At 39.7% G+C, this 26,767-nt stretch overlaps 1 protein-coding gene across 1 annotated transcript; it reads right to left on the reverse strand.

The window, feature by feature from the left end:
• Window positions 1-449: 449 nt before the first annotated feature.
• On the reverse strand, window positions 450-26,767 carry LOC118828914 (gastric triacylglycerol lipase-like). Its single transcript, XM_036735805.1, has 9 exons — window positions 26,663-26,767; window positions 20,080-20,197; window positions 16,395-16,593; window positions 7,138-7,247; window positions 5,786-5,922; window positions 5,339-5,485; window positions 3,720-3,791; window positions 2,348-2,419; window positions 450-708 (listed from the first exon to the last, which is right to left on the reverse strand). Exons 1-9 carry the CDS (start codon window positions 26,765-26,767, stop codon window positions 475-477), a joined length of 1,194 nt encoding a protein of 397 aa, XP_036591700.1. The 3' UTR covers window positions 450-474.

Consider the following 26,767-nt stretch of genomic DNA (forward strand, 5'->3'; position numbering starts at 1 on the left):
TCAGCACTGCCCCTCTTGCCAGACTTTTGGGGAAATAAAAAGGACTCTACCAAGAAACAGAGTGGAGACTGTGACTTAAGCTGACACTCTCCCTCCTACTTTTAGAAATTTATGAATCCTCCCCTACATGCCTTGAGGTCATTTCAGAACTATTAAGATGAATCACCTATATCAGATGACATGCTGTCTTGGGGGGTGGGGAAGAGAGGGGGGGAGGAAATTTAGTACTCAAAAACTTGTGGAACTGAGTGTTGTAAACTAAATAATTAATCGATTAATTAAAAAATTAATAAATGCAGACAACCAAATAAAACAAAATAAAAATAAATGTAAAAAAAAGATGAATCAACAAAACATGTTATATCTAATACATTACAGGAGGGGGAAAAAAGGTCCAAGATCCTTTGGTCTAAAAAAGTAAATTATATTTTAATAGCGCTATAACAGACCCTTAGAGCTCCCTGTCAGATCAGCTTAGAATGTTTTTCTGATCATATCAATGATTCCATAGTAAATTGTCCAAGGTGCATTTATTCCCCAAATGAAATCCAAATGATTGTAGTATGGAATCGTCTTGTGGTAAATGAGATTTGTGATTTGAGGCAGTAGATTTTTAATATCTTCCGGGTTTGCCACCAAGTCCTGCCCACCATTCCAGGTTGCAGTGGGCACTTGCATGTCTGCCACAGTGTATAATGGAGGAGTACTCTGAATCAAAATGAAGACAGACAAAAATTTCATAGAAAGTCATGAATTCGAAGTCTCTAGTTCTTTAAATGATGAAAAGAATCTATTTTAATGAGCTCTCTCTTAAAAAAATTGGTAAAAAGTTATGAAGGTACGGAGATAAGCATTCTTTTGAAATAAAGCCCAAAACTAGACTCCTGTACATACATATATATCCAAATACATATATATATATATATATGTATATATATATATATATATACATAAAGCCGAGGATTACTCTTATATCTATATATATACACACATACATACACACACACACACACACACGCACACACACACACACACACACGAGCTTGGAGAGTTGGATACTTTGTCCTAATCCCAAGTGTACGGATTTTCTATAGAGAGAAGATGGAGCATTATTTGTGAAACAGGAGAATTTTCCAGATTGATCATATGTACAAGTGGCTGTCAAAGCACAGTCAGTTTGGAGTTACAGCCCAACCTCCTGAATTTGCAGATCATGCCAGGTATGGAGTTCTGGCCTGGGTAGGCCCAGTGACCCAGCACAATCTGCCGGGGCCTCTCCAACACAGACAAGTTCACTGTCTACTTCAGGAGGATTCATTTGTTTCAGGATTTCCTTCTTTATGGAGGAAGCGTCATAAGACCAGGTACCCAAAAGCAAAGCTCTGCAGAGGGCCCTGCATCTTATGAAAGGAGCTGTATTCAGACATAGTGACAGGCCAAAGAATAAAGAAAACGATTTAACTCAGGCCTTCGACTTATGGAACTCTCTCGCTATGTGCAGAAGGCAATACTTAGTCATCTTACCTTGTCCTGGGAAACTGAGAGAACCCTCAGAATGTTAAGGATGAAGCTACTGCACAAAGTGATATGATCTCCTATAGCCTCTAGAACATGTAGAAAACAGGTCTCTGAAAAAGGTCTCTCCCCATAATTTGTTGAGCTTAATTATTAAATCTGAAAAGAGTACGATGAAGGATAACATGCCAGAAGACCTTACTAAACTAGCACATGCTCGTACTATGTTATCATGTCCTCCTTTCCATTCTCATCATTTCATGTTGTATTTCTTGTCTTCAAAGGCAATGAATGATGAGCTTATGTTTTGCCTCCTTGAACCTAGTATAATATTGTACATACACAGTCACACGTCTGGAGTTCAAGGGGGACTGCATGGAGTTTATAGGGTCCACACCTTCCTTTTATGGATTAAGAAACTGTAGAGGCCCCCAGATGTTTGTCATCTGTTCAAGGTCACAGGATCAGAAGCCCAGTGTCCGGAACCAAGCAGGCATCTGAGAATACCTGAGTAAATGACCTATTGTGGAAAGCACAATACCCCATCCTGAGTTATGGAATAAGAAATAGCCTTGGGGGATTTTTTAAGTAATCCTAGGAAAGGCCGTGGCCACCACACCACCTCAGTGAGGTGGGCCAGGCTTAGTCACTGGCTGCCTCAGGAGCAGCCCCACTGAGCTCACTAGGGCTCCTTCCCTACTACTGGCAACGCTCTTGCTCATGCTGCCCCATTCTAAGGTGACGTCCCAGGCTCGATCTCTGTGGCACCAAAACCTGTTCTTATGCAGCAGGGAAGACCTTCTCTCCTCCACCCAGTACTTCGGTCCTTTACCTGGTTAAAGTGCATTCTGTTCAAGTCCGGATTTCCCCAGTCAAAAGCTCTAAAGTCACCCGAGTCATAATCCTAAAATGAAATCAAACAGATCATCATGGGGCCACAGGACCAGGAATGCCTGGCACCCACCACAAGGGAGAGGCTCACACTGCAGAAGATCATCCCTTCAATCTCCCTTCTTCCCACCTTATGAAGTTGTCTTTGTTGATTTGGATTTTCTAAATTGGTTTTTATCTAACAACCAAAGGCAGCTGCTCAGGTCCAGGCGGCCACACTGTTGGGTATCATGTTCCGTCTATTGAGCTGCAAGGCTGACATGGTCACAGATTTAGAGTGAAAAAAGACCATCTAATCCAACCCCCTCATTTGACAGGTGGGGGCACTGAGGCTCCTGGAGGTGAGTCTCTCATACACAGTAAGACTGGGAACAAGGTGACAGAATGGATAAAGCACTGGGTCTGGAGACAGGAAGCCCTGAGTTCAAAACCACCCTCGGACACATACTAGCTGTTGACCTTGAGCAAGTATTCAATCCCTATGTGCCTCAGTTTCCTCATCTGTAAAGTGGATATAATAATAGCACCTCCCTCTCGGGTTCAAATGTGGATCAAATGTGATAATAACTGTAAAACGCTTAGCACATAGCAAGCACTATAGAGATGAACTATCATCCAAATGTCTGATCCTCTCTCTGATGACATTTCAAAAACAGATGCTACCAAGGGGTACGCTAGCAGCCCTTGTGGCCCTCACTACACTCTGCACTCTGTGGGACTCAAGGGCACTTGGGATGCATTCAGGGAAGAGGCAAGCTCGGGCTCAGGGCTGACATATGCTCCCTCTGATCTCTAGTCACACTGAAGGGCAAAAGGACCAACTGTCCCCATGGGTTCCTTTGTGTTGAGTTGAATCTAAATGAGGCCAATCCCAAGAGCACTCCCTGGTCATAACCCAGCATTGATTAGAAGGGGCAGGATGTCCTAGGATCTTCCTGGCTCTAGGGATTTGGGGGTCCCAGCAGCACAAATAGCTTTGAGCTGTTTGTGAGGACAGTGACTCGGATGCCTATCACCAAGATGAGGGCTGGGGTACAAGTAGCTAGCAAGTACCATCTGCCATGACTTGAAAGTTCTTGCTAGAGGTATATTGCTCTTCTCTTTAAAGGGCCCGGTTACGGAAAACAATGCCAGGAGGACCTTGGCCCAGGCAAACCCATTGCTTCTGTGCCCTGGATGAAGATGAAGAGCCAGGTGAAAGAAAGTAGGCTCATGTCTCCTCCTCCTGGGGAACACACATTCCCCAGGAAGTCAGCAAGAAGAGAGCTCAGTGTGAATGAAGGAAGTGTTCAAAGGTCCTGGAAGAATCCTACCTGGATCCAGTGTATTATGTTCTGAACCGAAGTACCTGCCGGGTTTTGTGACAAATATATATCCAAGCGACTCTGGAAGGAAAATGTTTTTACATTTAATTCCATTTCAAGTTGTAAAACATTTTAGTGACGTTTAAGCTAGACAATTTCTGAGAAACAAGGATTTTTTGAGAAAAAAAAATGATCTAATACCTCAGCATATCAAATGAGGCCCTGAGTACAACACTCATTTCCTGGTAACTCCAAAACATGCCAAAGGGCACAGAGTCATGAGTATATGAGTTGACCATATGGATGATTGAAAATTAACTGACAAAACTGGCAAAGATGGTGAGAAAAGATGGGAAGAGTCAACACTGAGAGGGTTATTGAAAGGCAGGCCCAGTAAGCCACCACTGAAGTGGCTGTGAATTGGTCTAAGTATCCTTGAGAGAGCAATTGGAAATTACATGAAAGAAAGTGACTAAAATGTCCCTCTCCTTTGACCCATAAATCCCACTGCTAGGCCCATATCAATCCATCACTGGTTAAACACTTACTATGTATCTGGGACTGGACTAGGCATTGGAGTAACCAAGACAAAGAGAAAACTGGGCCTGCCCTCAGAGTGCTTAGTCTCTATAGAGACAACAGGTGCACATTAAAGGATATGCTTGGTGATCCCAAGGCCATTTGAGGGATGGGCAGTGGGCATGAGGGAGAATTCCTCTAGATTGTGGCTGGCACTTGAGCAGTTTGAAAGGAGACTCTGAGGCAGAGATGAGGAGGGAGAACTGCCCAGGCCCAAGGCCACAGGCTAAGCAAAAGCTCAGAGGAGAGATGAGGCATTTTTGGTAAAGAACAAGGTGGCCCATCTGGCTGGACCATAGGAGTGGGAAGACAAAGTTAAGCTGTATAACATGGATTCAGCTACAGAGTCAGAAAGGTTTAAGAATCCTAGTGCTCCATTTGAAGAAGAAAACAACACTCAAAGGCATCTAGATTTGGGGCAGAAAGGATGGGTAGCACAGCTTCAAAACAATGCCGAAAAAAAAGTGCAACTTCTATTTAGATCAAAGAATCTCATTTGGGAGTGACCTTGGAAGCCACCTAGTCCAACATCCCCAACAAATTGTCATCCAGCACTGCTTGCAAACATCCACTCTCAGGGAGCAGCGGAGAGCCCACTATTTTCTGATGTAGCCCACTCCCTTTCTTTTGAGACATCTCATTGTGAGGAAGTTTTTGTTCAAGTTCACCTACGTTTGCCTCCATGTGACCCTCAGGCCTCCTCTAACTCTTCTCTTTTTCAGGCTAAATAACTCCAGTTACTTCAACTGATCCCGAATGATGTGAGCCCAATGGGGCCCTTCCCCCTGCTGGCTGCCCTCTGAGATGATGCGTATGCTTTCAAAATGTGATGACCAGAACTAAACACCCAACTACAAGTAGGAAATAGTTGTAATCCCTGTATTGGATGGCTTCATTTTAATCTTGTCTGTTTTTTTCCCAAGGAAAGGGAATATGGAGAGAGGTTTATTGGGAAGTTGATTTGTTGGGTTAAAGCAAAATGAAGTTTTTAAAAGAAAATCCAAAAAGAAAACGCAGTGACTTCTCCTCATTCACATCATCCTACTCACCGTATTTAAATTCTTGAAATCACATCCACACAGCAAAAGCAAAAAGCTGAGGCAAACGGAGTCCAAATGCTTCATGCTGCAAAGCTTTGTGCCAATGAATTTGTTAAATAAGGTATTACGCATAAATTCTCGTTTGCCATAAATAACCTGTAAAATTAATTTAAATTACCTATATTTAGAAAATCACAGTTAGGTAGGAAAACCCCCAGTTGTATCTTTATCACATCAGACCTAAGAGGATTATCTCAAAGTTAATTAAGTGGCTTGGCCAGGGTGACAAAGCTAATAAGTGTCTGAAACAAGTCTGAAGTCAGATCTTTCTAACTCCAAGTCTGGTGGGCTACCCCACCAATCAATAATGTTTTGTTGATCGTTGGTGACTGTCCCTGGCTTGGAAACACTTCAGACTTTGGGTATTTAATTTTTCAAGTAAAAAGAATCACATACCTTGAGCAATGCCCTTAGAGCATGTGCCACTTTAATCAGAGGACTTTTTGTGTATCGAATGGTGATAACTGGAGCTAATGCAAAGAAGATTTTGATTCTTTGAGCTAGTCTTGGCAAGGTGGAAAATGCTATGAAAGCTGACAGAGACAAGATAGAGATTAGTGAGAAATGGTCAGATGGCCAGTCATAGAAAAGTCCCACTGGGAGAGCGAGCCTCCCAATTGATTTTCCTCCTCCTTTCCTGGCTAGATGTCAGTGCTCAGGGCTCCTTACTCATTAAGCCCTGCTCCTCCTAGCTTGGTCTTTTGGATCTGCTATGGTCAGTGAGATCAGACGACCAAGGGTTTAGAATGACTATAAATCATATGGTGATAAGCCTAGAAACAAAACCTTTTAGGGTTTCCTACAGAAAACAGTACGGAGACTTTGTGGGGGTTTTCAGGAGATTTTGGTAACTCCTAATACTTGGCTGAATTGCGGATGGTTGAAGGAGCCATTAGTTGGACCTCTAGATAAATGGGGTGATGCTCTGTTATGGTGAATAAACAGGGATATAGTTAAAAAAGAAGGGGGCATGCAGTCACGTTTGCTAACGAATTCAGCACAGATAAGGCTGTGACAGCATTAGCACCCTCTAAGCAAGCTGGATCACACCATCTTCGAGCTTTCTGCCAGCATTAAGTGGCTGGGGTTTTCCATTCACTTTTGGGGCTCTGAAACTGACAAATGGCTGGAACAATGGGGACAAGGCTTGAGGTAAAGTGATAAAAAGAATTATAAAATTTAGGAGAAAGAAACTCTGACAAAAGTAATTGTCTTTGTATCTTTACTGCTGAGCGAAGTGTCTAGAACTAAGATTCTAATCTTGTATTTTTGTTGAAATTAAATCGAATTAGTCCCTTGGATAATTAAGACTAGAAATAAGAATGAGGGGCATTGATAAGAGTCTCAGGTATAAGGTCATGTAGGTCTTCCAGTGGGCGACGGACGACCATCTGTCCTATATATTATACTAGGGATGCCTTTCCTGTATAGGTTGGATTAGATGGCCTCTGAGATCCCTCCTAACTCTAAAATTCAATGCTTGTTTCTATGGCATTCACCATTATTGATATCAATGGGGTAGGGCAACCTGCAAAACTGACTATTAATGTTCTTCTGACTGAGAGAGGCACTAGCTGGGGAATGGTGGCCACCCATGCTCAGTTCAGGGCTGCCACACAGAGAAAAGAGCTATGACCCTTTCAAAGAGGCCGGGCCTTCTTTCATAAAGAGACCCACTGGCTCGGCCCTGAGCTTATCAAACACTTCTGTCACCAACACCGGGGATACAACATCCATTCCTAGCATACCAATAGTAGTGCCTTGGGAATGGCCTACATAATACATTTCCTTTTGTCCAGTTTTCCTCCCAATGAAGTCAATTGTGGCTGGAAGGTCATATGTCGCCATTTCATCGAAACTGCAAAGGAAAGAAAATATGACACATTGATTCAGCTGAAAATCTGTACCATGTGTTTTCTGTCCACTTTGTTTTTCCACTATGGGTGGTTAAATCCCTTCCAAATAGCTATGGATTTCATTAAGGATGCTTTCTGATGTTCTAGAGCTCCACACAATTAGCACAAAATTTTATGAAGACAGCATTTTTAGAACCTTGTCATCAATCTAGAATTCTCCTTCTGTATAGATTCCACACAGGAGGGTCTCCATGACTCTAGCAAACACTCAAGTTCATGATGTTTCCTGAGTAGAGGCCTCATCTATGTAGACACAATTGTCACTAATGTTTAGTTATTTGGCCATATGAGAGGCATGCAATTTGAGGAGAGTTGTTAAGACCAAAACTTGTTCTACTCAATCAAATGCTTTTTTAAAAATCAATAAATAATCAATACAGTTGGATGTTAGATCACGGTATCTCTCAGTCTGCTGTGTGACTGCAAATATAGAAAAACCAACATACGGAAGCCAATGTATTCCTCCTCAGGTTTTCATTGGGGACCTCCTTGACAATAATAAGTGACATTAATATTGCACCTCAAGAGATGAGTAAACCAAAGAAGATCATGACCAATATAAAATTTACTGTTGATAGATCCACAAAAAGGAGAATATTAACCTTCATAACTATAAGCAGAAAGGGAAAAAAATTGGATTTTCTACAAGGACTATATGAAATGTAGGAAGAAATGAAGCAAGACATTAAAAACAATTTTTAAAGCTTTGGAGAAAAGAATCAGAAGAATAGTCTAGAAGAGAAAATGGTAAACCTTACCTAAGTAATGGACTCCATGAAAACCTAGAATAGAATGAAATATTAGAGCAATATTTTTAAAAATTGAAAAATAGAAAAAATGTAAGATATCTGATACTGAAAACTACTGAATAACTCTCCCTTCGAACCATGATTTTTTTAAAAAAGATCCTGGGAATAATATTTTGAAAAATCATAAGTGAAAACAGCAAGAATCCACCAATTATCTCCCCAAAGGGAAAAGTGTTAGGCATGTCATAGCTAAGATCCAAAGCTTCCTTGTCAGAGAAAAAGCTGCACCTACATCCAAAATGAAGTTGTTCAAGGACCAAGGAAACACAGTCAGGTTCCCGTAAGACCCAGTGGCTTCTACTATATATCAAGAGATCTTGGAATAGAATAAATCAAAAGGCAAAATGATAGGCTTTCAACCCAGAATAACTTGCCCTGCAAAGCTGAGTATAATCCTAAAGGAAAAAAAAATGGATTTTTAGTGGAATAGAAGACTTTGAAGCATTGCTGATAAAAAGACCAGAGCTGAATAGGAACTATAAAATGCAAATGTAAAAATTCAAGAGAAACCTAAGTAATAGGAAAGAACCTTTACAATAATGCAATGCTAACATTCTCAAAAGAGGAGAAGAAACAAGGGTCCCTTCAGAATCTTAATATTTTAAATAGTAATTAGGGAGTTAAGTGAGAAAAATAGAAGAGCTATAAATAGATTAATTGTATTTTGAGGAATTTAAGAGAGGAAAGAGAAGGGAGGGAAAAAGGAATACTCTAGTGTAAAGAGAAAGAAGAAAGAGGAAGAACTTGCTATTTCTCATGACTGGAGTACATTAGCGTATATACAAACATGGAAGGAGTGGGGAGAACATTAGATCTGAAATGGGCAAAGGAATATTCCATATGCACGTATATAGAGTTTGGGGTAAAACTACATCAAGTTCAACACAGGGAAACATGGGAGTTGAGTGTGAAGGAAGATAAAGACCTGGGAGGGAACAGCTGTAAGCAAAGCAAACTTTCTGGTGATGAAGGAGGGGTAAAGATGGCGGGGGGGGGGGTGCAGAGAGAAAGCAAGCACCTAAAATCCAAGAGGGTGACCATTAAATAGGGAATGGCAGAGCACATTGAGGTACATGAATGGAATACTTATTGCATTGTAAGAAATGACCAAAGCTATAGACCAATATCTTATGCCATTTCCCAAGATAAGGTCAAAATGGATACATAACCTAGATGCAAAGAGAAATATTACAAGAAAATCTGAAGATGGAACACATTACCTATCAGACTTACAGATAAGTGAACAATTTATGAATAAACAAGAGATAGAGACCATTGTGAGACATAAAATGAACAATTTTGATTACATTGAATTAAAAAGATTTTGTATAAATAAAATTAATGAAGCCAAGATTAGAAGGAAAGCAGAAAATTAGGGAAAGATTTTTATAGATGGTTTCTTAGACAAAGGTGTCATATCCCAAATATATAGAGAACTTTATCAGATTTATAAGAATATGAGTCATTTCCCAATTAATAAATGGTCAAAGGATACGAACAGGCAATTGGATCTGGGTCAAATGGTGGCCTTCTCTAGTGTGAGGTGGAGAGGGAGCAAGGGAGACAGTTTGGAACTCAAAATGTAACCAAAAAATGAATTTAATTTTTTTTAAAAGAAAGAAATGACCAAAGAGATGATTTTAGAGAATCCTGGGTAGTATGAACTGATGGAGACTAAGGTAAGCACAGCCAAGACAGTAATTCAAAGACACCAAGAGCATAAATATAAATGACTTTGAAAGACTTAAGAACTCTGACCAATGCAATGACCAACCATGTTACCAGAGGACCAATAATGTTCCCTGTCTCCTCAAAGAGAGGGGATGCACACAGAAAGAGATAGATGTTTCTGGACCTGACCATTGTGCAAATTTGTTTTGACTATGGTTATTACAAGGGTTTTTTTATCTTAGTTTTTTTGGGGGGGAGTGGGGAGATGATACTAGTTATTGGTGCATAAATTAAATTAATCTTGAGAATGATGTCTGTTAATACTTCTTTCTTCTGCTGCCTCAAGAGGAAGCAAAGATGCTATGAAATGGGTTTGGTTTTGTCTCTAAACATACAATAAGGTGAATGCTACCAAATCCTCTCTTTACCTCTCCAAAAAAAGGCCATGAGCTATCCCCTCTAGATGAAGTTGCAACTTCTTTATGTTTTCTGATTTTACTCATCACAACAATGCTGATAGGGATGGGGATCAGTTCCTCCAAGAGTTTCAAACTCCCAGGTCACTGGAAAACAATTTCAATTTCAGAATATCAAGTTTAATTACTCCCAGTAGGAATGGTGTGATTTGTAGCATCCTCTGTGCCTTTTCTGCCATTAGGAATGAATGGAAAGAAGACCACAAAAGGCAGAGGATACATGAAACAGATTGTTAAGCCAACCTTCTACTAATGAATTCCTACACCGTGGCCTAGACTAATGACCAGCCAGGCTAGTCACAGTACTTGAAGTCTTCGCAGCTGGGTAGAGCCCATAATCCATTGCCATTGATGCAGAGAACCCAGCATCATCATCACCTCACACTTCGATCAAGTATTGGAAGATAGGAAGTCTTGGAAAATAAATTAAAGGGAAGAGTTTCAGAAGAGAAAGGGAGATTTGGGTAGGTGAAACAGACCTTTTACATAGGAGTAATATATTTGTTGTCAGGAATAGAGTATATCTAACAAGGGATGGTAAGACTATATTGGCATGGAGTCTTGCTTTAACCAGAAAGGAAGGAAGAGGGAAAAAACAGCCTACATATGACCACTAAGGAAGACATCACAGAAAGGAGCTGACATATTAAAAAAGAACAGAAGAGAAGATCAGAGATTTCCATGAGCCAAATCCCAAACTAAAGCAAATGGCCTCAAATGCCTGTAGACAAATGTACAGAATATGGCTGCAATGTAAGGTAGTGGCTACATATACTGATGAAACATTCCTCCTCGCTCTTGACTGAGAGGTGAGGGACCCAATAAGCCCAGAGACAAGTGTTCCCAGGCATGGGCCATGTAGACCTTTGCTCTGCATGTACCACACACATTTGCTGTTAGGAAGAGCTTCTACTCAGGGAAGGGGTGTGAAGGTAGTTGAGTGAAAAAAAAAGACATTTCTTTAAACATACAGAAGTAACTTACAAAGAAGTATACAAGGGAACACATATGGCAGTTTTGTTACTGCCTTGCTCAAATGACTGTGTGTGTGTGTGTCTGTGTTTGTGTGTGTGTGTGTGTGTGTCCTCCATTGGCCTCATGGACTTCTGGGAAGTCTATTTTTTCCAATCTAAGAACAGGCTGAAAAATCCTAACATCCAAGTGGGAAAGGAGCCCAGGATCTTTGAAGTGCTATGGTGAGGGGGGGGGGGAAAGGTATGGACTCTCTGGTGAACAGGGGGAGCTGACTGCCAGTAGAGGATGCTGCTCACCTAGACTGACCATGAGTATGATCACCTCGGCCCTTCCTTGTTCACTGACCACCAAATGGAACCGTCTGCTTGGACAGAACTTTCCTGACTGTGCCTACCCCATGCTACTACTGGGACCTTGTAAATTTATCTACTCTCTATTTCCCTCTTATCTGACAAACCAGCATAGATTACCTTCTTGAGTTTCCTTTTGTCTTTTTTATTTTCTCTTTGTACGTTGATAATTTTGATCTAGATGAAGATCAGCTAATTTTTTGCTGAATTCTGACCATCTGTTATATAGATGGCTTGGATCAAAGGAAACACAGTGACTAGCATACTGTAGGACAGAGTGTCCTAGGAAAACAAAGATTTCTTCTCTAGCCTAAGGGCTCCGAGCTTTATGGACTTTGGTGAATGATCAACATTACCAAGGTCTCTGAAATACCTCAAAGGAAAGAACAGTGGGAATTCACGGAATGATTTTCTAGACTTTAAAGAAATAAACTCTGAGTCGATACTCAAGTCTCTAACACCACCTAGGGGCTACAACAACAAAAACATACAATAGATAAGATATGATATAATACAATATGATGTGAGATATTGTATGGTTATGATACAGTATGGTATCGTATTACATAAACATCTTTCTTATTCTTGGATTATTGGCATTTTAAAATATCAGAAAAAATTTTAATCTTTAAAGATTAAATGGCCATCCCAACGTAAGAACGCAAATTTGCCCTCCTAAGTGTTGTGGAGATTTGGTGGGACAGGTCCTAGGACTAGGAGATGGCTTCAGAAGGGTATAGCTGATCTGAAGAGAGGTATAATGGATTGGGTGGGATTGGTAACAAGGTAAACTCATGTGGGCAAATACAGGACCCAGAGGCAGGAAGCATGGAGGAGAACATTTGGGTGTACATAGGAATGTGTATGGAGGGCAGGGGGAGAGAGAAGAGACATGAGTGGGGGAGAGGAGAGAGGGTCACTGATGTGTAATTTGGATCACCAGAAAACATATGAAGAGGGTGGGAAACAAATCACTGGCCTGAAATACTGGTACAATTTACTTGTAAAGGGAGACGAATTACTTGGATATCAGCTGGAGCTCTCTCTGACAAGAATTGAGCCACTCATAATCTCTTGTCTAGTTTTAGCAACAATTTCATCCCTTAAAAGGGGAACTCGTAGGTTTGATTCTCATCCACAAGGAGGAATTGGTTGTTGGGTTAAATGTATTGGGACCTGAGGGGGGCAGGGCCAAGATGGCGGCTGGAAAGCAGGGACTAGCATGACCTCCCTGCCGAGTCCCTCCAAAAACCCATAAAAAATGGCTCGGAACCAATTCTAGAACTGCAGAATGCACAAAACAGAAGAGGGAAGCAGGGCTCCAGCCCAGGACAGCCTGGATGGTCTCTGGGTGAGGTCTATACCACATGGAGCTGGAAGCTGGGAGCTGGGAGGGGAGCAGAGCCCCGCATCCCACGGACCAACCAGACCAGGAGGCGGGCGGAGCGGGCCCTAGCACCCTGAATCAGTGAGCTGTGGCAGTTACCAGACTTCTCAACCCACAAACACCAAAGACAGCGGAGAAGGTTAGTGGGAAAAGCTGCAGGAGTGGAAGGAGTTCGTGGTTCAGCTTCCAGCCCCGGGGGCAGCAGAGGTGGGGCAGCTACAGCTGTTGTTGCTTCCGGCCCCAGGCCCACCTGGTGGGAGGAATTAAGTGGCAGATCAGAGCAGGAGTGCACAGCCTGCTGAAGATCTAAGCCCAGTCCGGGTTGGGGGTTCTTGGGGAAGGAGCAGTGCTGGTGTGGCAGAGCTGGCACATCCCCCCCAAACATGGAACATAGAACTCTTTAGTCTACAAGCAGTCATACCCCGCTGAAAAACTCAAGGGTCAAGTTAGTTGGTTGGGAATATGGCCAGGCAGCGAAAACGCACCCAGATTCAGTCTCAGACTTTGGATTCTTTCTTTGGTGACAAAGAAGACCAAAACATACAGACAGAAGAAGTTAACAAAGTCAAAGAGCCTACAACAGAAACCTCCAAGAAAAACATGAACTGGTCTCAGGCCATGGAAGAGCTCAAAAAGGATTTGGAAAAGCAAGTTAGAGAAGTAGAGGAAAAATTGGGAAGAGAAATGAGAAGGATGCAAGAAAACCATGAAAAACAACTCGGTGACTTGCTAAAGGAGACCCCAAAAAATACCGAAAAATACACTGAAGAAAACAACACCTTAAAAAATAGATTAACTCAAATGGCAAAAGAGCTCCAAAAAGCCAATGAGGAGAAGAATACCTTGAAAGGTAGAATTAGCCAAATGGAAAAGGAGGTCCAAAAGAGCACTGAAGAAAATACTACTTTAAAAATTAGATTGGAGCAAGTGGAAGCTAGTGACTTTATGAGAAATCAAGATATTCTAAAACAGAACCAAAGGAATGAAAAAATGGAAGACAATGTCAAATATCTCATTGGAAAAACCACTGACCTGGAAAATAGATCCAGGAGAGATAATTTTAAAATTATTGGACTACCTGGAAACCATGATCAAAAAAAGAGCCTAGATATCATCTTTCAAGAAATTATCAAGGAGAACTGCCCTGATATTCTAGAGCCACCAGGCAAAATAAAAATTGAAAGAATCCATCGATCACCTCCTCAAATAGATCCCCAAAAGAAATCTCCTAGGAATATTGTTGCCAAATTCCAGAGCTCCCAGACCAAGGAGAAAATACTGCAAGGAGCCAGAAAGAAACAAATTGAGTATTGTGGAAACCCAATCAGAATAACCCAAGATCTGGCAGCTTCTACATTAAGAGATCGAAGGGCTTGGAATACGATATTCCGGAGGTCAATGGAGCTAGAATTAAAACCTAGAATCACCTACCTGAGTATCATGCTCCAAGGCAAAATATAGATTTTAATAAAATAGAGGACTTTCAAGATTTCTCAGTGAAAAGACCAGAACTGAATAGAAAATTTGACTTTCAAACACAAGAATCAAGAGAAACATGAAAAGGTAATCAAGAAAAAGAACAAGAAAAAGAAATTGCAAGGGACTTACAAAAGTTGAACTGTTTTGTTTATATTCCTACATGGAAAGATAACATGTATGATTCATGAGACCTCAGTATTAGGGTAGCTGAAGGGAATATGCATATATGTTTATGTATATATATAAGTGAATGTGTATGTATGCATATATCTATGTGTATACATATATATATATATATATATATATATATATATATATACACACAGAGAGAGAGAGAGAGAGAGAGAGAGAGCAGACACAGGGTGGGTTGAAGATGAAGGGAAGATATCTAAAAGAAATAAAATCAAATTAAGGGATGAGAGAGGAACATATTGGGAGAGGGAGATAGGGAGAAATGGAATGGGGTGGATTACCTCGCATAAAGGTGGCAAGAGGAAGCAGTTCTGTGGGAGGAGGGGAGAGGGCAGGTGAGGGGGAAATGAGTGAATGTTGCTCTCATCAGATTTGGCCTGAGGAGGGAATACCATACATACCCAATTGGGTATCTTACCCCACAGGAAAGAAGAGGGAAGAATATAAAAAAAGGGGGATGATGGAGGGGAGGGCAGATGGGGGTGGAGGTAATCAAAAACAAACACTTTCAAAAGCGGACAGGGTCAGGGGAGAAAATTCAATAAAGGGGGAGGGGTTGGGAGGGAGCGAAATATAGTTAGTCTTTCACAACATGAGTATTGTGGAAGGGTTATACATAATGATACACATGTGGCCTATGTTGAATTGCTTGACTTCTTGGGGAAGGTGGGTGGGAAGGGAGGAGGGGGGAGAATTTGGAACTCAAAATTTTTTATAAAAACAGACGTTCAAAAACAAAAAAAAAGTTTTTTGCATGCAACTAGAAAATAAGATACACAGGCAATGGGGAGTAGAAATTTAGCTTGCCCTACAAGAAAGGAAGGGAAAAGGGGATGGGAGTGGAGTGGGGTGACAGAAGGGAGGGCTGACTGGGGAACAGGGCAACCAGAATATACGCCATCTTGGAGTGGGTGGGGGGAGGGTAAAAATGGGAAGAAAATTTGTAATTCAAACTCTTGTGAAAACCAATGCTGAAAACTAAATATGCTAAATAAATTAATTAAATTTTTTAAAAAAAAGTGTATTGGGAGCTTTGGGGGAGCAGTGATCATCTCAGGTCAGATATTGTAACAGAGAAAAAAGGGGATGCAGGGCAGTCTGGGGTGCACCATCTTTTGAGATGCCAGTTTCAGAGTGTTCAGAGGAAAGATGACAGGCACAAAATTATATGACGGAAGAGAGCCCAGGACTCAAGAAAGGAATTCTGAACACAAAAGTGGAACAATTATAATGAGGAACAGAAAAGGGAGTTTTCTGAAGAGACCAAAGAAACAGAACAGAGAGCTCACTGACCAGTTTAGATTGGGTTTTTTTTAAACATTCTTTTTTAAGATTTTGAGCTCCAAATTCCCTCTCTCCCTCCAACCTCTCCCTGAGCCGTACAGAAAACAAGCAGTATAATACCCATTCCACATGCAAAGTCATATAAAACATTAGTCATGTTGCAAAACAAAGACAAAAAGCAAGAGAAATAAAGTGAAAAACAACGTGCTTTAATTCTCTCTCTGGAGGTGGATAGGATTTCTCATCCTGAGACCCCAGATTGGATTTTTAAAAGGCAAATCACGGTGGGTGAAAATGTTAGGAGTGCCGAACCTCAGGAGGAGAATACAAATTGTAGATATTAGCAAATTAGAGCTGTTCCTTTCAGACAGGGAAAGATCAAATACCATACTTCTGTGCTCTCTTAAAGTTAAAAATGTTAACTACATTTCTGAGGCAATCTGGCCCTAATTTCCCAATTGCGTACCTGAAAGCCCAAAACAGGTCTGAATCCACGGATAAGAAGGAGTGTCTCCTGGACCAGGTGTTTCCTCGGCTGTTGCCCAGCCACACGTCACAGCCAGCGTCTGCCAGAAGGAAAGCTAAACTGTTGCTGGGCAGGTTTGAGATCCAGCTACTGGCTGATGTCAGCAAGCCATGCTGTAAAAATACCACAGGCCTCTGAGCTGAAAGGAAAACATGGAGACAGCTTCAAAAAGTGGACAATATCGGGACAGAAAACCTCGTCTGAAACTCAGAATTGAGTGAAATCTAAGAAGCTAAATGCTTGGGCTTGTTATGAAAAAGGCGAATGTGTTTGGCAAAAATCAAAGTTGTCAAGCATTTCAGAGCTATTTTGTACAGGTCATTCAAAGAGATCTAAGAATTATTTCAGTGAGGCAATCAAACAATTAGGCTCTGTCTCATTAAGATGAAAAAAGAAACTACAGCTAGTTCTAAATAAGGCGCAAGCTATAGCAAGGTCCCAAACTGATGGGACCAACCTTGCAAACCTAAATTTCTGGGAGTCTGTGGCTTAGTTCAGCATTACTTAGAGGCAGTTACTAATGTGCAAATTCTTATGTTGCAAAACTCAGTTGTTGAAGCTCCAGGCATTTTTCTCACAAGGGATATGTTCTAAATGATGCTGCCAGTCCTTAAGAACTCCCTAAAGACCCAACACAGCTGAAAGCCAGAATCAGCCCCAGAAACTCAGCAAAAGAGGAGGGTTAGGCATCTGCTCTAGCAGCAGACTCTGCAGTGTGGATGAGGGTCCCGGGGTCAGCCGTTTCTACATCTGGGCATCGATTCATTATCAGAGTATGTTACATTTCATAATTTAATATTAATAACAGTTGATCACTTTAAGGTTTACAACGGACTTTTATCCATATAAATGCATTAATATTCTGAATGATACGCTGGAAACAAAAAGCAAAAAAAAAAAAGTAGAAAAAACAATGTGCTTTAATTCTCTCTCTGGAGATGGGTAGGAATCTCATCCTGAGTCCCCAGATTGGGTTTTAAACAACGATATGTCACAGCAGGTTAAAGTAAGTAAAGGCAAATCACAGAAGATTAAAATGTAGCCTGAAACAGTGATATAAGATGTTAGGAATGCGGAACCTCGGGATGAGAATACAAATTGGAGTTATTATCAAGTTAGAGCCATTCCTTTTGGACAGGGAAAGGTCAAATACCATACTTCTGTGCTCTCTTCGAGTTAAATATGTTGACTACATTTCTAAGGCAATCTGGCCTTTGCCAAGCTGAGCCCAGTATCTCTGTCCTAGTCTTGTGCACAAGCAGGCATGATCTACACATCTCTGAGCTCTACAAGCCACCTTTTGGAATTCCCACAGAGGCACTGCCATGAAGTTTGTGAAAGGTTACTGAAATATTAAAGCTCTTCCCTGTACCTTTATAAGGCTACACGAATACATGTTGCTCTTTCTCCTTGGAACGGGGCCAAGTTCCCAGGACTAAAACACCTTGCCCTGGTTCCCAGGACTAAAAGTTCAACCTGATTCCTCTTCCTAGAAGTGTTGGTGCCCTTACAGGAACAAATGGAATCCATCCTGTGTCCTTTTGAACACAGATGTTTTGCCATATCAGTCACGGATGTTTTGCTCCTTTGCACTCTGGCCCGGTCCAGAGCTGCAACACATCCAGTGCAGTTAGTTACTCTAAGTTACATAAGGCTCTGGTGACAAGTCAATTAATTGGCCCAATGCCTTTTTTTGTCTAAAACTGGATATAACCTGGAGAGATCATGCTGCTCTTCGGTGTTCACCCATGGAGTGGATACACTACCTGGGGCATTTTCCCATCTAGGACTCTGGAGGCCGATTTGGGACTCCCCAACTGCATGACCCAGATTTAGGTGCTACCCTGATTTGGTGATGTATGTAAATATATCTATTAGTCTGTTAGGCTTTATCTTTATATGTATGTTTCTATATTTCTTTAATCCTGCTTTATATTGTCCTTGTGTGCAAAATAGATGTCATACTGATTTTAATCTGGTGTGTGCACATTCATTATTCTGTGTGATCTGATCCTGAAAATAGTTAAAGTGGCTGCACATTTCTCCTTAACAATACAGTTGGGAAGGTTGGGTCAGGACCAAAGGACTTGTCTGCTGGCTTGAAATTTAACTAGAATTCTACAGGTCAAGTTCAAAATCACAAGGACCTAAGAAATTCTAAGTCAACCAACCAATCATCAGGTCCTGGGCTCTGTGGTCATGTCTCTGCGGATGTAGAAAATGTGAGTGGCTTTAGTATCAGTATTGATGAAGCAGTGATTTCCCAAGGAGGCTAGAAATCCCAAAACCTTTGGCCACTGGTCAGTGAGTCTTCACAACTGCAGCACTCTTATTGACCCACTGATTCTTCTCTGTCTTTTCTAATCTCTGGGGCTCTATTTTCCTATATGGACCTAGACCCTCATTCCCCTATATTAACTGATCCTTTTACCAAAGCCTTAAGCTTTCATCTGCCTCTATTTGCCTCTACCAGACCCCTTCAGAGAAACTAAGCCCACTTCTCCTGCCATCTATCAAGCCTCCTATACCTTGTATCTAAACAACAGAGGCATCAGCTCACCAACAAAGGTCCATGTAGTCAGAGCTATGGTTTTTCTAATACCAATTTATGGCTGTGAGAGTTGGACTATAAGGAAAGCTGAGTACCACAGAACTGACACTTTCAAATTGTGTCACTAAGAAGACTTTTGAGAGTTCCTTGGACAGCAAGGAGGTCAAATCAATCAACACTTAAAGAAATTAACTCAAGACTGGTCAAATACTGAAGCTGAAGCTTAAATATTTTGGCTACATGAGAAGATAGAACTGATTGGAAAAGACCCTGATGTTGGGAAAGATTGAAGGCAGAAGGAAAAAGGGACAGCAGAGAATAAAATGTATAGATAGTGCCAGGGAAACAATGGACATGAACTTAGACAGACTTTGAGAGACAGTGGAGGACAGAAGGTCTGGCATGCTGTGATCCATGGGGTCACAGAGTTGGACACAACTGAATGACTGAACAACACCACCACTACCCTATACACTGGTTTGACGATATATTTCATGTACCCTATTACAGCTTAGTTCTCTGTGCATTTTAATGGCAGCAGTCAAGGTGTCTCATTATTTGAAAGAGTTTACATCCAAAGAGGAACCAAATCCAGAACAAAAGAAAGAAGTCTGGGAAAGAGGTCAGGGAAGATGGCCAGCGGGATTCTTGATGCTAGTCTCCAGTAGCATCTTCTTTCATTACTGAGGCTCTAAGTAGGAGCAGGAGCAAGAAGGAGAGGAGCAGACTTCTCATAGCACTGCCTTACCCAATGTCATGGTAATAAAGGTGATAGTGAAGACAAAGGAAAAAGGCATCTGAAAGATCTGCACTTAGGAAGCAAGTGACCTGGGGAAAGGACAGATTGAACAGTGCACTACTGGCCGCAATGTGTTAACTATCCCGATTAAGCTGCTCTAGGGACAAGAGGCTAGTGCTAAATGACTCTTCCTTTTCCATTTAGATATGTGGAAGATTAATGGGCTTTCACATTTATTTTACTTCAAAATCCTTGTCCTCACCTGATTTTTTTTTCCTTTTGAAAGGTAAGTACTTTAGGTCTGAGACCGTCTCTCATTTTGAATTAAGTCCTACCTGAATTGTTTGTATGATTTTTTCCATAAGGAATCCTATAAACCCCTAGGATGTAACCATCTTCAGTCATGACCTCGTAGTCTTCACTGGGGTAGCCCCAGTATGTTATCATTTCACTCTGAGGGGGGAAAGGGAGTTTTTAATGATTTTTAAAAATTTTTATCTTGAACAAACATCAAATAGAATAGGCCTTTACCTATACATAGTAGAACAGAAAAAAGGATTGAATATGAAACTTCAGATCTCTATTTTGTACATAATTTCTTTTTAAGAATATAAAAAAAAATCAACCTATAGCTTTCAAAGCTGTCCTGCTTACCTGGATGCCTTTCTGTTCTTTTCTCTCCATTAAAATAAAACATGCCCCAATGACTTTTTGTTTGTTTATTGCTAGACTAACCCAATCCTCCCTGCCCTCCTCCATAAGCAAATCCAAAAATATTTTGTAAACAATACATAGTCAAGTAAAACAAATTCCCACATTGGGTCCAAAAATGTATGTCTTTTTCCTCATCTTGAGTCCATCACATCTGTCAAGAGGTGGGCAGTAATCTTCATGATCAGCCTTCTGGCATTATAGGTGGCTATTGCATTCATCAGACCTCAATTCTCTCAAAGTTATTTGTAGTTACAATGCTATTGTGATTGTGTAAGTTATTCCAATTCTTTAGTCTTCTCAGGTTTCTCTGAATCGATCCAGGTCATCATTTCTTATAGCACAATAAGATTCCATTGCATTCGTATACCAGAATCTGTTTAGCCATTCCCCAACAGCTCTTTGTCACTACAAAAAGAGCTGCTATAAATAATTTGTATATATGGATACTTTTCCTCTTTCTTTCATCTCTTTAAGGTTTAAACTTATAGTGGGATTACTGTCTGACTTTCAAAATTGTCAGGTCATATCCTTTGATCACTTAACTATCAAAGAATGACTGTTATTCTCATAAATTTGAAGGAGTTGCTTATGTGTCTTGGATATGAAATCTTTATTAGCAAAACAATGCACATTTTTTTCAGTCACTTGTTTCCCTTCTAATTTTAACTACGTTGGTTTTGTTTGTGACAAAGTTTACAAATTTCATATGATCAAAATTATTTATTTTATCTGATCCCTTTTTGGCCATGGACTCTTTCCCCCTCTAATTATTTATGATATCACCTTTTATGTCTAAATCATATATCTATTTGGAGCTTTTCTTGGCATATAATGTCAGCTGCTGGTCTAGACCTAGTTTCTACCAGTTTGTTTTGCAGTTTTTCCAGCAGTTTTTATCAAATGATTAATCCTTGCCACACTAATTAGGGTCTCTGGGTTCATCAAACACTAGGCTACTGTATTCATTTGCTTCTGTATAATGTGGACTTCATCTGCTCCATTGAGGAACAATTGGGGGATTTTTTTACATTCCAAATCATTTTGATGATTGCTATTTTAACATCTTTAAGATCTGTTATTTCTAGCCTCTCTTGTTTTTCAATATTTTTTTCATTCTTTCTCTTGAAATTCTTGACCTTTTGTTCTACAAGAAGAGTTTTGCTATTATTTTTCTAGTCCTATAAAATAATCCTTTGGTAGTTGGATTGGGGTGGCACTGAATAAATTAATTTAGACAGCATCATAATTTTTATCATATTAGCACAACTTATCCATGAATTAATATTTTCCAATTATTTAAGTCAATCATTATTTCTATAAAGAATGTTTTGTAGTCACATTCTTGGAGTGCCCATGTGTATCTTGGTAGGCAAACTTAAGGATTTCATGTATTCTTCAGTTAGTCTGAATCAATTTCTCTTTCTACAGCTTCCTGCTAGGTTTTGTTAGTAATTATATAGACACACTGATTATTTTATGGGTTTGTTTTATACCCTGAAGCTTAATTATTTCTTATTAAATTTTAGTTGACTTTAAGGTTCTTGAGCTAAATCAATAATATCTGCAAAAAGCATAAGTTTTGTATTGTTTATGCCTATTTTATTTGCTTAATTTCTTTTTCTTATATTATTTCTACAGATAGCATTTCTAGATGTATGAATATTAAATAGTAGTTGTGACAATAGGCATCCTTTAAAAAAAATCCCTAATCTTACTGTAAAGGCATTTAATGTTTTTTTTTTCCAGAACATATAATGTTTTCCTCAGGCTTTAAATAGCTATTGCTTACCATGTTAAACAAAAGCCCATTTGTTCCTATGCTTTCTGGAGTTTGGTGGTAGATTTGGTGGGGGATTTTGTCAAAAGTCTTTTTAACATTGATTTATTGAATCATCTAGTTTAATTTTTTATTAATATGGTCTATATTGTTTTTCATATATTAAACCAACCCTGCTTACTGGTATAAATCCAACCTAGTCATAGTGTATAATAATTTTAATATGTTGCTGTAGACTGTTAATATTTTATTTAATATTTTACATCAATGTTCATTAGGAAATCTGATCTATAGTTTTATGCTTTGTTCCACCCTTGTCTAGATTTCAAGACCATATTTTTATCATAGAAATGCACTAGGAAGGGTCTCTTTCCTATTTTTGCACATGGTTTAAAAAATTAAAAACCAGAATTAATTTTTCTTTAAATAGATAATTTAATTCACCTGTAAATCCATCTTTTCCTGTTCCCACCCACCACTTCCAGGAGCACACTTATGGCTTATTTTTTTCTGATGCTAGGTTATGTAAATAATCTATTTTGTTATTCTGGTCATTTTATATTTTTGTAAGTTATCTAGTCAGTCAGTAAGCATTTAACTAGACTCTATGCTAAGTGCAGAGATACAAAGAAATACAAAGGACAGTCTCTGCCCTAGAGGAGCTCATAATCTAATGAGGGAGAAAACGAGCAAACAAATATGAGGGGAGGCACCAAAACTAGGAGGGATTGGGCAAGGCTTCCTGTGGCCAGCGGTGGGGGGGGGGAGTGGGGGTGTTGGGCAGGGGGTGTTGTTAGTGTGGATTTGAGGGAAACAAGTGAAGCCAGGTGGTAGACATGAGTGGAGAAGAGGAAATGGCCAGAGAAAACAGCAAAAGCTGGAGTATCTTGTTAATAGAACAAATAGGAAGAAGGCCAGTGTCATTCATTCAAAGACAGGGGACAGGGGAAGGAACATCTACGTTATCAGTTTTGTTGGTATAATTTCTGATCGTTTCCTTTCTTTTTAATTCCTTTTCATTTTTGTTAAGAACAGTTTGGTTTTTCTCTCTTTTGAAAAACAAATTAACTATTTTCCTAGTTTCTTCAAAGAAACAGGTCTTAGTTGTATTTACAGATTCAGTGTTTGTTTTGTGCTTTCAATTTAAAAAAAAAATTTTTATCCATCTCAATTATCATTTCTCCTTTTCCTCCTGGAGAGTCATCTCATCTGACAGGTAGTATTTTTAGAGCAAAAAAAAAAGAGTTGGTACAACTGATTCATACACTAAAAAAGTGTGAAAACATGTGCCATTTGTAACCCCTGTGGACCTCCCCCCTCCACCAAGGGGTGTCTTCTCATCTCTCTTCATTCAAGTCTACTTGATATTTATAATTTTATTTTTGATCTTTTGGTATGTCATTGTTCTTTCCACTTGTGTGCATTCATTTATGTACTGTAGTTGCATAGGTTATTTTCTTGGCTCTGTTTACTTCACTCTGCATTGGTTCATTATATATGTTCCTATGCTCGTCTGTATTCATCAGACACATCGTTTCTTATGCACAGTAAGATTTCATTACATTCACATACCATAATTTGTTTTGCCATTCTCCAATTGATGGGCATCTACTTTGCTTCCAATTCTTAGCTATCACAAAAAGTATTACTATAAATATTTGGGGGGACTTTTTTCTTATTGATGGCATCCTTGAGGTGTATATGCTTTCAATTTTATTAATCCCTTCTTTAACTTTCAGGGCTTCTATTTGGTTGTTAAATTGAGGTGGCCTGATTTTTTTTTTAGTTTTTAGTAGCATGCCCAATTCATTGGTTTATTCTTTCTTTTATTAATGAAAGTGTTGAAAGATGTAGCTTTTCTACTTAGGACAGCTTTAGCTGTACCCCACAGATTGTCGCATGTTGTCTCATTATTGTCATTCTCTTTGACTAAATTGTCTATAAGTTCTATGATTTGTTTGATTTTGAGATTTTGTTATGATTTTGTCCACTAATTCTTTAAGTTTATTACTTGGTCTCCAGGTATTTTTAACAATTTTTCAAAGGCCCTCAACTGAATAAAATTTTACCATCTTGTGGTCAATAAAGGCTCTATTTAATATTTCTACTCTTTTGCATTTGTGTGTGAAGTTTTGATTCCCTAATACAAAGGTACCACACATGGATGACACATATGTAAATTCTATTCTGCTTCCATTCATTATTCTATTAGATATGGATCATCTCTAATTTTTCCAAAGTCTGAAAGGGATGCGCAGAAGTCACTCACTATTATAGTTTTACTCTCTATTTCTCTATGAATTTTTCCTTTAATCATTTTGGTTGATATGGGTACATATAGTATTGACATTTATTCATTATCTGTAGTGCCTTTAATGATAGAATAATTATTCTGTATCTCTTTTTACTGAGTCTATTTTTATGGTAGTTTTGTGTGAAATCATGATTGCTGCATCTGCTTTGTTTAAATTCACCTGAAGCATAATAGCTTCTTCTTCAGCCTCTTATTTTAAATATATGTGAATCTTTATGTTTCCTTTAAATCAATATATTGTTGGATTCTGCCTTCTAATCTATTCTGCTGTGATCTTCCTCTTTATAGGGGAGTTCATCCTATTCATGTTCAGAGTTATAACTGTTATGTCTTCCTTCATCATGTCCTCTTGTATTTTTCCTATCTTTGCCTCCTTTCTCTTGATGATGATGAAAAAAAGTGATGAGAGAAGTTTGCTTAATGCTCATGATCTATAAATGACATGATAATGCTACCTTGTCCTTCTTATCTTCATCTTGCCCCCCTCCCAATCATTCATTTATTTTATTCTTTCATTTATTTTATTTTCCACAGTCCCCCTTCCAATGATTTTCTTTTTCCTTTTTATCCTTAGTTTCAGGTAGTTCTGTGATTCTTAGATTATCTCTCTTTGACCTATTTTCTAGGTTAGTTTACATAAATATTTACAAAATATAATATATATTTGTGTGTACATATATATTAGTTACCTTATGTCTCTTCTGTTGCTTTTTTTCAAATCTTTTGATTTTAATATTTCTTGCTGTCTCATGGACTCACTGCTTTCTGTTAGATCCATCCCAACTTTCAATTCTTGGATGAGATGTATCACTCTCTATCCTAAGGCATTGATTGTCCTTGCCATTTTCTCCTCCCTGGCTATTCCATTTCACCTCTCATTTTATTTCTCTCAGTTTCACTTCTAGTCCTTGTGTTTAAGGCATCTTTTTTCTCTCTGAGGCTCTACTTTGACTTGTGGCATATTATTTTCTTCTTTGGAGTTCATCTCTTGAGTTTTTTTTAGGATAAGGAATTTTTTCATTGTGTTCAGCATTTTTTAAAAACTGATATCTTTAGCCTTGGTTTCCAGATTGGGAGTTTCTATTTGGGCCAAACACTACTCTCAAGCTCCTAGATGGTTGGGGTAGGCCCTGTTTGGTTCTGAGTTCAGTGGCCAAGACTAGGACCTGCCTTTAAAAGGAACGGTTAGACTCTGCTTCTGCTGTGGTTGAGACCCAGGCTACCTAGATGCTGGGTGGGGTAAAGGGTTCATTTCTTGAAAACAGGCCAACTGGATGCTCACTTGACCTGTAACAGATGAGGATGAGATTTTCTTGGGTACAGACCTGGCCCCATCTCCATTGAGAATGGGCTACTTTGTACTTCATTTTCTGCCTACCTCAGTTTATCTTCATTGTATTTCTCTAGAGCATTCTAGAAGTCTTTTTGTACAGTCCTTGACTGGATGAAGGATTTTGCAGCTGATTCTCCTTGGTTTATTGCTTTTGTTTCCCATGCATTTTGAGAACTTTACTGAAGCATTGTTGGGGAAGAGGAACTGAACTTCTATTGGTCCTAATAAACCATCATCTTCCCATAATTCCCAAAGAAGAAAATTTGCAAAAGCTCAAATGAGTTAGCCTGACTCAAAAATTTAAAGTCTCACTTCTCTTTCCCACTGCTTCCTAAGAAGCTAATGTTTGCATTCAATCTGCTCTTGGGCACTTGCCTCATTTCTGCCTGTCTACTTTCTACCATGAATCAATCCCTCCAGAAATACCTTCTCCTCAACCTCTAGCTGTCCCCACCCCCTCAGCAGTCTGGACATTTATGGTAAGCACTGGGGCACCAAGAGGAAAACCAAGTGAGAGCCTGCTTTCTAGGAGCTCAGCCTGCAGTTGGAGCACAATACATTCGGCAGGCTCACTGAGAAATGCACCGTCAGAGAAAGGCTGTGACCTGTATCAACGGAGAGTACCCACTCCAAGGAACTCCCGCTCCTGGAGTTCAGTCTAGGTGTGTGTCACGCCCACATGTGTACCTTCTCCACTTAAAGGCTCTAGATACTTGGCTTGGTCCATCCTCTGTGATCTGGTCCCCAGGCCTGCTGCATTTTTCCAAAAAGACAACTTACAACATTCATCTTTGCTTCCAGGTTCATGTTCCGATGGAATAGAAGAGAACAATGTGAAGTCCCAAGAAGGAAGGTCAAAGACACCACTGTCAAAAGGCACTGCAT

The sequence above is a fragment of the Trichosurus vulpecula genome, chromosome 8 (genome assembly GCF_011100635.1).
Source record: "Trichosurus vulpecula isolate mTriVul1 chromosome 8, mTriVul1.pri, whole genome shotgun sequence".
Classification (NCBI taxonomy): Eukaryota; Metazoa; Chordata; class Mammalia; order Diprotodontia; family Phalangeridae; genus Trichosurus; species Trichosurus vulpecula.

Bases quoted from the DNA above. Each gene is read 5' to 3' on its own strand.
- LOC118828914 (XM_036735805.1), bottom strand. From the start codon at position 26,767: ATGCAGTGCCTTTTGACAGTGGTGTCTTTGACCTTCCTTCTTGGGACT. The intron at 20,198-26,662 runs GTAAGTTGTCTT...TTCCCCCCTCAG, and splicing joins TGGAAGCAAAGATGAATGTT to AGTGAAATGATAACATACTG. The intron at 5,923-7,137 runs GTATGCTAGGAA...TGTCTCTGTCAG, and splicing joins TTCCCAAGGCACTACTATTG to CTTTCATAGCATTTTCCACC.